Source organism: Carlito syrichta, unplaced genomic scaffold, assembly GCF_000164805.1.
Source record: "Carlito syrichta isolate Samal-C Ts95f unplaced genomic scaffold, Tarsius_syrichta-2.0.1 Scaffold304017, whole genome shotgun sequence".
Taxonomy (NCBI): Eukaryota; Metazoa; Chordata; class Mammalia; order Primates; family Tarsiidae; genus Carlito; species Carlito syrichta.
Window position 1 is genome coordinate 228,104 of NW_007248113.1, and position 11,707 is coordinate 239,810.

Consider the following 11,707-nt stretch of genomic DNA (forward strand, 5'->3'; position numbering starts at 1 on the left):
GAGGCCCAACCTTCGGCGCTCCCGGAAGGGCTGCCGCACCTGCGAGGGGACTACTTCCGGTTAGGTTTTCCCGGCGCTGTTAGCTGGTCGGAGGGCTCGCGTTGTTTTCGCGAGCAGGTTGCGGTAGTTCCCAGTGGCCTTCCCACCTGTGATGTGGGGCAGCCGTCTCTACATCTCTTTTAATCCTACTTCTAATCTTAACAAAAAAACACTGAGTTTTGCAATTAGTATAAACAAGGGACTTCTGAACAGTTTGGAGAATAAAGTTTTATTGGAACAAGTTATATAGGAATTATTCAAACCTCACCATAGTGAAGCATCCCTGCGGGAGTTCGAATTTCATCATATCCTAGGAGATCTCAGTACTGTCAACCTTAAGACAATTTAGGAAGAGAATAAATCTAGTCTAAGGAAACAAGACTAAAAAAGTTGGAATCACCCATTCAGACTTAAGGAGTTGGAGTTAATTTAAGCATGAAATCAGCTCCTTAAGGTCAGATTTCCAACGAGCAAGATCTCCAAAAGTGGAGAAAAGTAGATCCCATCCTCTGGTCAGAAGACTTCCCAAAACAAACCTGAAGCCCAAGTTGCAAACCACGCCCCCCAATTTGCTACCTGAAAAGCAGATGCTGTGCATAAAAAAAGTGTGAAGGGAAACAGACTAGAGATTCAGCCTTCTTTCCTAATGCTGCCCTGATTCAAGTGTGTCTCTGAATGAAACCCCATTTAGAACTTCCCATGGCAGAATGTGTAAAGTGGTGTAATAAAAGCTCACAGTACATTTTCCTCATTTGAGCCCAGTCTTGCATCCTCCTTTCCTCCCTCCTTCCCTCTTTTCGGTAAAATGTAAGAGCATAATTTCTAAACCAAGACAGGCTTTTGGCAAGTAACTTGCAAACATGACATTCTCACTTAAGGTAGGTATGCTATATACCTTCTAGACGCTGGGTTAATCACACCGATTTCTGTTTAAGCACAATTCCAGCCATCTCCATCTCTTACTCCTATTTGCTTCCTCCCATGAGTAAGAAAATTATTATATAATTGTATAGATCATCTCAGGTCTCATGAGAGAGGATTTCTTGAAAATCTACTATAGCAAAGTTCAAAGAGGAATTTACTCAATTCCTGTAGGGCATAGGTCCTCAAACTTGACTGCACATCAGAATTACCTGAGGAGTTTTTTAACAAAATACTGAGGCCTGGAATCTATCCTCAGAGGCTGGAATTTAATTTTTTGAGGTGTGGCCTGGACATACAGATTTTTAAACGCTCCCCAGTTGTTCATTTTATGCACAGTCAAATATAAAAACTATTTATGGCAGTTCTCAAAGTGTGGTCCTAGGACAGGTAACATTAATCTCACCTGGAAACCATTTAGAAATGCAAAATCCTCCCTACTACCAAAACTGCTGAATCAGAAATTCTGGGAGTGGGTTTAGGAGTTTGTTTTAAAGAAGCCCATGGAGTGGTTCTGATGCACATTGAGGTTTAACAATAACTACCTGAGAAAAAGAAGAATGGGTGGATGGACTTTGAGTCCCAAGAGGCTCAGGTACTACAGATAAATAGCAGGTTTTGCTGTTTTCTTACCCACCTTAGAGGAACTTTTGTGATCAATTTGCAAATAGTTATCAATATTTGCAGATATTTTTCTCAGAGAAGGATGTAACAAGAAGAAAATGTTTTTCCAGCTGGAGTGAGAATTAGTCAAGAGAAAATATCTAGTATAAGCCTGCTTACGTTAGGTGATTTCCTGTGGGCCAGGCATGTTGACTAGAACTAAGGCTTCAGAGAAAGTTAAAACAAGTCTAAAAAGATAATTAAAAAGACATGTTCCAAAGATGAGAGAGGTAGAGGAAAAGAGCAGCAAGATGGCAGAGTTCTATGATACTTTCCCATAGCCTTGAAGTTTGGTTATTAAATGCTTGAAATACCTAGTGACGGTAGAGTCTTCGGAAACCCAAAAGGGGTTTCATATTTGAGTTATACTGATCATGAACACTACCATGAAGGACATACAGCCAGGAAGATCCAGCTGACATCTAGATTACATTCTTGATATTGGGATTAAAAGTTACCTGAATTAGGGTTTTCAATCAGACTTTGATTTGTTATGGTAATGTTGTAAGGGAATTAAGATTTAAATACATTTACTGACCAGTAATATGAATCAGTCACTGGGCTAAGGCAATGGGGATACAAAAATTAAAAATAAGTAAGATTCTTCAGCTCCAAAAGAGCTCAAAATCCAGTGGCAAGAGATATCCTATTATAGTTTGACTAGATTGCATATAGTGTGTGCTAGTAAAATAAACAAAATACCATGAACTGAAGCTGAAAAAACTGTTGTTGTGGTAGGGGATGGGAAGTATCAAAGAAGACTTCACAGAGGAGGTAACATTTGAACCACGATTTTATGGGTAAACAGATTTTCAAAGGCATGCTTAGATGAGTTACAGTAGTAAAAATAGCTAGTACATTGGCTACAAGTGCAGGAAATAAAACTAAAAAGGCTTATGGATAATCTTGAAACTATAAGTGTCTCACTTTGTGACCCAGACTGGAGTGCAATGACACAGTCACGGCTTACAGCAGACTCGATCTCCTGGGCTCGGGTGATCCTTCTGCCTCAGCCTACTGAGTAGCTGAGACTACAGGCACATGCCACACTTGGCTATTTTCAAATGTGTAGAGATGAGGTCTCCCTATGTTGTGCAGGCTGGTCTCCAACTCCTGGCCTCGGTTGATCCTCCCTCCTCGGCCTCCTAAAGCCCTGGAATTACAGGTGTGAGGCACTACATCTGGCCTGGTGAGGTTCTTACAAGCAAAAAAACCCTGCATGGTCAGTATAGTAATTTATTCATTTATTTAGAAAGAACTCTGATGAAGGCTGTTAGCCATGGAGAAACTTAAGGCATGGAATCCAGTCGAGATTTTACCAATATTCAAGGAAAGCAAAGATGAGTGTCTAAAAAGGAAGAGACACTGGGCACTGAGCAGAATCAATTGATTTTTATTTCAGGTCCCTTTAGATGACACCCTGGTGCCAAAACTGTGTGTGCATTTCAGGAGAAATTGTTTAGGATGTTGTACATGTTCTGTTAACTGAATGTGTAAATGTGTTGAGAACAGACAGGAGGTTGGGAAAGGACAAAAGCAGAGAAATAGTGAGGAATCTGCTCCTGTAATCTACAAGAAATGATGATAACTTCGCCAAGATGACAGCTTTGCTGGCGTTGAGAAGTGGTCAAACTCTGAATATATTTTGAAGGTACCACCACCAAGGTTTGCTAATAGGTTAGGTATGAAGTGTGAGAGACAAGAGTTAGGATGACTCCAAGATTTCTGGCCTGAGTAACTGAAAGACTGGAGTTGCCAATAATGAACCTGGGAAAAGCTAAAAGGAACAGGCTGGGGAAGAAGAGCATTTTAAGCTTGAGATGCCTGCTTTATATGAATAGAAAATATAATGATTACTTAAGATATTTGGCTTAGGGATTGATTTAATTAATGTAGGATTGTTGATTGTGGATCCATCTCTACATATGTTGTTTTAAATAACTAATCACAGAATGAGGATCTCATTCTGCTTAATCAGAATTGAACATAGATATTTTCATTGAAGTTGATTTACGCTAAGTCAGAGATCTGTTTTTATATTTATAGTGCTAGAATAAAAGCTGATTCATAAACAGATGAATCAACAAGTATTAGCTTCATTTTAGTGACTGCATACTTGTACCTAGTAAATACCAAAAAATTAATGAAAGTTGTAGAAACCAGCTTTTGTAGATGACTTTGACATCAAAAAGTATATGAAGTGTTACAATAATAAAGACTGCTCTTAATCTTGGATTTATTATGTGAAAGAGGTGTGCTTACATCTCTCCAGTGAACCTTTTATACATTGTGATCAGCCAATTTATCAAACACCTTTCAGTTGAACTTCTTTTTCGTACTATGTTAAAAGTCCAAAGAGACAAAATCTGACACAGTATTTTTCCATTTTTATTTCATCTTCTTCTAAGTAAGCACAGTTTGAAATAACTCATTATAATAATCTTACAATTACACAGTTATACAAATGGTACCACAACATGCATAAACAAAGCTCTTAATATTACTTTAAACATTTTTAAAACAGGCTACGCATTACTTCTGTTTTAAATTAGTGTTACAGTTAGCTATGAAGTTACCAAATATTTTGACTGCTGAAAAGGCAAAGTGGATTTTAATTGTAGTAATTTGATTATTAATCTTTATAAGGAAAAAGGGAACCTCCAGTAAAAAGTGTGTTTCCAGGGGTTTTCAACAGAAAAACTCACATGAGAGAGAATAAACCTATATAAGATGAATCCGTTGGCTAATCACATTTTTTGAGAGGTCCATATGGCATTTGAGAATTCCTTAAATACTTTACATGTTATTGTTATAATGTCTATTAAATCATAGTAAGTTCACATAGTAAGACATTCAAAGGTTGTACCTATTGAAAATTCCTTCCCTGAAGTTAGTCATATTCTGAGTTATGGAATATTGTGACTGTTAATCTATGTAGGTACTCAGTGAACTATGTCACGAAGCAGTGCTGAAAAACCTCCAAATCTCATTTTGAGAGTTCATAACTCCTACTTCCAAATCCCTCTCTCCACCTTAAGTGAATCAGGTGAAATCTGGACATTCATGTCAATTGCGAAATACACAACAGTGGAAGCAGAACTCAAGGAAAGTACATGTGGGCTTCTCAGATGAACCTTTCACCGTCTACCTGCAGGTGCTCTCAGAAGTTGATCCTTCCACATCCTCTTCTGAGGACATTATAGGAGTGAACACACTATGTTCTGATCATTGATTTTGTCTGACTCTGTAACTTCTTTATTTTTTGATCCAGGCAGTGTGGTACACATTAAATGTTCAACAAATATTTGTTGAAAATACAAGTTAATGAATGAACAAATGAAATTACACTGATTCCAGATGTCTTAACTAAGCATTATAATAAATATTTTGTTGTTGTATTTAATATCATGCCAAAAAAGAAAACTAGTAATTTCAGCCTGTTTCCAATACTACATTCCTCTTCATGTTCATTTACATTAATGTACATGGTACACTAGTACAGTGTAGTATTAGCTTTCATTCACATTCAGTATTGTGACTATAGAATAGCACCTAAATACAATTTTTTAATTTATTTTTAATTTTTTTTATTTTTGAGTTGGAGTCTCACTGTATTGCCCAGACTGGAGTGCAGTGGCCACTCCCGGCCACCGCAGCCTCGACTGGCTGGGCTCCGGTGATCCTTCCGCCTCAGCCTTCCAAGTAGCTGGAACTACAGGCATGCACTACCACGCCCGGCTATTTTTTGATTTATTGTAGAGATGAAGTCTCGCCAAGTTGCCCAGGCGGTTCTCGAACCTGCGGGCTCAGGAAATCCACTAACCTCAGCCCCCCAAAGGTGCGGGATTACAGGCTGAGCCACCGAGCCCGGCTAATACAATTTCTAATGAAGTATGCATGAAATGATTTATCAATAGTATTAACATTATGTTATTAAAATAAATGTTCTCATCTAAGTCTATCTATCTCTACTTTCAAATCAGGCGTTTTTCATGATAAAAGCTAAGTCTAACCACTTTTTAATCTAATTTCCCTTTAGAACAAAAAACATGCCACAGTTTCTGCTAGTTTTAATATTAATACATTAAGAGAACCACTTTATGTTTCTTCCCCCTTACGTTATTACAGGCAAAATTCCATTACAGCCAATTTGATTGTGATTATAAATTTACTGATAGAAACCACATATACTCTATAGCTTTCAGGACAAATTTATTAAAAAGATGCAAGGCTTCACGAAGTTAAAACCAGCATCTGGAATTTAAGTAAGAGGTGCCATGTACATAATTCTTCCCATCAACAAGATCAGAAATTACTATGTAGTATGGGATTCTTCATTTTGAATATTCATGTGTAAAATTATAGAATGTCAAGAAATAGCTAAATTCTTTTTTCTCCATCACAGTAATAAAAATTCCAAAAAAGCACTTTCCATAGTAGTTTATTCTTCATAAATAAATCACTATTATAACTGGCTATTTACTGAGAAATTAAAATATTTTAACCTTTTAAAAATACAGAGCCCTTCTTGATGAACAGAATTTGTTTTAAATGAGATTTTATATACAGTATCATATATATAAAATCCTTAGCCAAGTATTTATTAAAACAAAGAAGTAAGTGCAAAGTATTAATATCACAGATCTCAGGAAACAGACATTCAGAAAGCTTTAAGGCTACTCAGTAATAGCCTCTCATAAAACCCAATGAACCTCAGAATTACAATTAGACTTCAAAGGGACTTAAATATTACTCCATACTGAGCCAAGATTATGAAAATCTTCCACTGTTGACATTTTCATGTTCTAAGTTTTTCAATCAAATTATCTGCCTGTAATTTTAAAAAAAAAAACATGTTTTATTCTAGATACAAGAGTCTTTATCAAACAGTTCTACTAGTATTCATGTTATAATAACCCACAGCAGAAGAGTTTGGTTCTATGTATTCTGTTCCTAAAAATATCTTCCCAAAAATCTCTCAGTGAATAGTTTTATAAATTGCAATAAAGGTACTCTACATTGTATATAAATAAGCAGATATTATAAATTCATTTAAATTTTGAATAAGAAGAGGAAAATAAATATAATACTAAAGTTGTTAAAAGTAACTATGGAGGAGTTTTAAATGCATACCACTAAGTGAAAGAAGCCAATTTGAAAAGACCACATACTGTATGATACCAACTCTATGGCATTCTGGAAAGGGCAAAACCATAGAGACATTAAAAAGATCAATGGTTGCCAGGAGTTAGACGGGAGCAAGAGACGAATAGGCAGAGCACAGAGATAGGGCAATGAAACTATTCTGTATGATACTATAATAATGAATATATGTCATTTTACATTTGTTAAAACCCATAGAACGTACAACCAAGCGTGAACCCTAAAGTAAACTGTGGACTTTGGGTGATAACAATTTATCAGTGCAGGTTCACTGATTGTAACAAATGTACCACTCTGGTGCAAGATGTGATAGTGTGGAGATCGTGCGTGTGGAAGGGCCAGAGGGTACGTGGGAACTCAGAACCTTCCATTCCTCTTTACTGGGAACCTAAATCTGCTCTTTAAAAGAGTGTCGTCTTTTTTTCTTTTTGAGTCAGAGTCTCACTCTGTCACCCAGGCTAGAGTGCAGTGGCACACTCACGGTCACCACAGCTGGGCTCTGGCAATCTTTCCGCCTCAGCTTTCCAAGTAGTTGGAACCACAGACATGTGCCACCACACCAGGCTAACTTTTTAAATTTATTGTAAAGATGAGGGCTCGCCAAGTTGCCCAGGCTGGTCTTGAGCCTGTAAGTTCAGGCAATCCTCTCACCTCAGCCTCCCAAAGTGCTGGGATTATAGGTATGAGCCACCGTGCCTGGCCTCTTGTTTTTTTTTTTTTTTTAAGTAAACTAAAGTCTTTGAGTTATATATCATTTCAGTGCTTTTTTCAAGCATCTTATGTAATCTAGAATGCATATAGGAGATTTTAGAATAGTCTTCAATATCTTTATCTTAATTGTTCTTCAAATTCTCATAATATATACTGACAAAGTCTCAGATTTAAGAAGAGTTCGGTTTCCCAGGAGGAACCATGAACAGATCTTATAATTTTGGATATTAATGTTTTCTACTTAAAAAGTCTTTTGAGAAAAGAAATGCAGTTTAAAACATTACAAGGTGTATTTTCATTAGTTTTTTATTGTAAAGGTATAGATCTTATAGCAAATTAGAAATACAAATAGGGAGAAAAAATCCCTTTTCTATTATACTGATTTTGTAAAGAAAACAAACCAGCTGTCCTGCAGATTATCTCAATGTTTTTATTTCAAATCCATACATATATATAGGTATCCTAAATATATATTTAAATAAAATCATCTGGACAAGTTGAAGAGAGAAATAATATGTTTGAAGTACTCATTTTATAGAAATCAGATACTTTTTGATTTCTTCTGTACTATGACTAGAAAAATAGCATTAATTGACTAATGGTAACTAAATGGTATTTGAGGATTATTCAGATACAGAGACTGTAGGTCACCTTATTATCGTGGAAACACAAAATAATAACCTAGTAATTATTGGTCAAGTGGCTCCAGAGGGACAGGAGTCACTTGATAACTAAGGCTTGCCTTTCAGACCACAGGTCTACAGACAGCTGCATTCTGTTCTAGTTTTGCCTCAGCAAAGCAGAATTCTGCAACTTTTTAGACTTGGAAGTTTCAACTCAAATCTGGTAGTTAATGCTACTACAGCCCTTTTCTAAGGAGTTTAAACTATTAAAAAATACAAAAATTCAATTTCTACAATTATGTTGATGGTTATAATGATAAAGACAGTCAGTAACATTTACTGAGTACTTACTGTTTGCAAAGTACCATTTTAAGTGCTATATTACATAAATTATCTCATCATCTTTCTTATCAACCCTAAGCATAGGAACTGTTATCTATATACAGGTAACAGATTAAAAACGTTAAGCCCTTAGCTGGGTGTGGTAGTGTGCGCCTGTAGTTCTAGCTACTTGGAAGGCTGAAGCAGAAGGATCGCTGGAGCCCAGCAGGTTGATGCTGGGGTGGCCGTGAGCATGCCACTGCACTCCAGCCTGGGCAACGGAGTGAGCCTACAACTCTAAAAAAAAAAAATGTAAGTAATTTTCACACGGTATTTCAAGTAAGCAATGGAGTCACAACCTGAACCCAGATCTGACTCCAAAGTCTGAGCTCTGGATGCCATGGTTCTTCTATATCATACCCCCTACTTGCATTCGGGGAGACTCAGCCATAGATTCTCTTCCTACAGATCTAATGACCTGAAAAATCCCCAAATTAAAAATATTATTCTGGATATGTGCAAGGAATATGCTAAAACAGGTGATCAAGCCTATGAGAGCTGTAAATACCTACTACTGCCAAAAAAAAGAAAAACTACCACAGAAAGGACAAAGATTTTAAATATTTTTATATGCTGCTGATACAACACTTACTGTGATAAACCAATAGGAACCGACTCTATAAACCAACTTGGATAAGAAGCCAAGCTGATTGGCTGGAGCCAGAACATGAAGGTGCAGGTGGGAAATGGAGCAGAATGGTGGCATATGGAAACCCATCCTACAACAGAAAGGTCAGAGATGACTGACAAATTCGTTCAACAGTAGTTTAAAGCCATTTTCAAATGAAAACACACACGTTAAATACATCTCAAGTAGGTATCTAAGCTAGACAGATTGCCATTCACATGTCTCTCTATTGGTTCTCCGTATGCACTTCCGAGAATTCACATACCTCCTGTCTTTTCATGTTGAAATTCATAGTAACTTAAACTCATCTTAAGGAAGGCCTTAACAGCACATTATGTCTCAGTATAATCTTTATGAATTCTGTATTGGCATAATGTCTTATCACTTCAGTCCTTATCATTTTAAGCTTTAATTTTCCTAAAATAGGATCCTGTAATGAACTTTTTGAAAAACATCACTTGACATTCAAGTAGTAGTTCCTTTATTCTAAGACATAGCCAGTAGATGGCATGCTTTTCCCTTTAATAATGTGCTCAGGCATTTCCTTAACCAACCAACAATATTTCAGTAGTGAAAATAATGTCATCATAAAAAAACTTTACCATCACCTAAGCTTCTTATTTAATACTGAATTAAATGATTAAATACTTAGTTCAGCAGACAATGAATTCAAATTAATTTCATGCTAGAAGTATAATAATATATTTTTACATCACCAAAGTTTTCTAAGGAAATTCCCTTAACACAATTTTATAGGAATATACATACTGAACAAATAAAAGTAGACTTGTAACCATTTTGCTTACCCACTGCTCATATATACCTGTCTGTCTAAACTGTAAGTAGAGATTACTAAAAGACATTGGGAAATGAGAGGAAGAAGCTTTATTAAATTGATACTGCCAAAGAACTATATTCTCACTTCCCAGAAAACTGCATTTAAGCCACAAACTCTGCCACCTTGGCTTCTATTTTCCATGAAGAAGTAACATTTCCAAAAGAGTCAATAATGTGTAATATTGGTTTCTACCTGGAAGTATACATACCTCACATTTGTGAAGTCAGTGAAATTATTCTTTTCAAGAATGGTTTTTCCAACAGTTACCATGTTTTCAACTGTAAAAACAGGAAAGAAACTACAGTACACTATGGGAGACATTAAGTACACTATGGGAGATATTAAGTTCACTAAATTGCTACTAGTCTTTTTTTTTGAGTTGGATCCTCACTCTGTCACCCGGGCTGGAGAGCAGCGGCACGCTTATGGCCACTGCAGCCTCAACCTGCTAGACTCAGATGAACCCTCTGCCTCAGTCTCCCAAGTAGCTGGAACTACCAGTGTGCACCACCACACCTAATTTTTATTTATTTATTGCAGAGATGAGGTCTCGCCAACTGACTGATCTCAAACCCCTGGGCTCAAGCAATCCTCTCACCTCTGCCTCCCAAAGTGCTGGGATTACAGGTGTGAGCCACCACCCCTGGCAAATTGCTACTAATCTTAACTCTTAGGGTCCTATCAAATGTCATATCAAATGAGTAAATATTTAAAGACACATTCAATAGCTTAAAGTTACCGAAAAGTTTGCTTCTCAACAACTGAAATAAAGTTTCAAATTCAGCCCTAGTGAAACATGTATCACAAAGTAGACTTTGGACAGCTGTTGAGAGGTATTATCAAGTGGCTATTTAGGACGTCTGGTCATACTGACTATACCAATCTCCTTCTAATGATAAGAAGACCAAATAATTAGGCAAGTTGTTTGAATTAATAAGAAAGGAAAACTTTACCTTTGAGTCCAAATTAAGGGTAGGATGCCTTGTCAACCTACCCCTGACTAGCTAAACATTTGTGTAACGTTGGCTTCCAGATTCTATCTGCCTTATCATCTTTCTCAGTGCTTTATGATCTTCAGATGGGAATAATTTTGGTAACCTGAGACCTTGAAAGCACAATACCAAACTTAGGCCTCCTTAGTTTCTGAATGGCATAATCATGTGTTTCTAAGGGGAAGAAGTAAAAGGACCTACAGAAGATGGTTGCTAAATTGCAGCTTATGCTATCACTGTTAATGTTTACTTCTCTAAGTCAGGCTTAAGCTGAGATACTGCCAACTTCCATCACTAGGCCAGTACCACATAGTCCCCAAAAGCTCCAAATTACTTCAGCCATACTACATCTTTTTTCTTTAAAATACTCTCACAACCCCATATAGGTAATACAAAAGTATTAATTCATTAAGAAAACGAGTCATAATTATATGTTCACTTAAAATCAGATCCAGAAGGGGAACAAGATGGCGACGGCATAGGTGAACTTGTGAGATTCTCTGAACATGAGTTCCCAAAAAGACTCTTACTTTTCTTCCTCCATCCCCCAGCCCACCACCAGCCATGCTGGTCCGAGGCCTGGGGACCTTCGGTCCCACGCAGGGCCAGATACTGTGGCCCCCTGCTGCTGCTGTTCCACTGCGTGCGTGGGAATCTCGGGTCTCAGCTTGCACCCTGGCTACATCGTCTCTCACCCGGCACCCAGCCCCAAGCCGCCGGTCACTCAGGGAGGCTCTGGGCGCCCGCC

General features: G+C 37.3%; 1 protein-coding gene across 1 annotated transcript; it reads right to left on the reverse strand.

Moving 5' to 3' along the window:
* Window positions 1–6,048: 6,048 nt before the first annotated feature.
* Window positions 6,049–10,288, reverse strand: HINT3 (histidine triad nucleotide binding protein 3). Its single transcript, XM_008059381.1, has 3 exons — window positions 10,176–10,288; window positions 9,094–9,220; window positions 6,049–6,454 (listed from the first exon to the last, which is right to left on the reverse strand). Exons 1-3 carry the CDS (start codon window positions 10,286–10,288, stop codon window positions 6,422–6,424), a joined length of 273 nt encoding a protein of 90 aa, XP_008057572.1. The 3' UTR covers window positions 6,049–6,421.
* Between the last annotated feature and the right edge of the window lie 1,419 nt (window positions 10,289–11,707).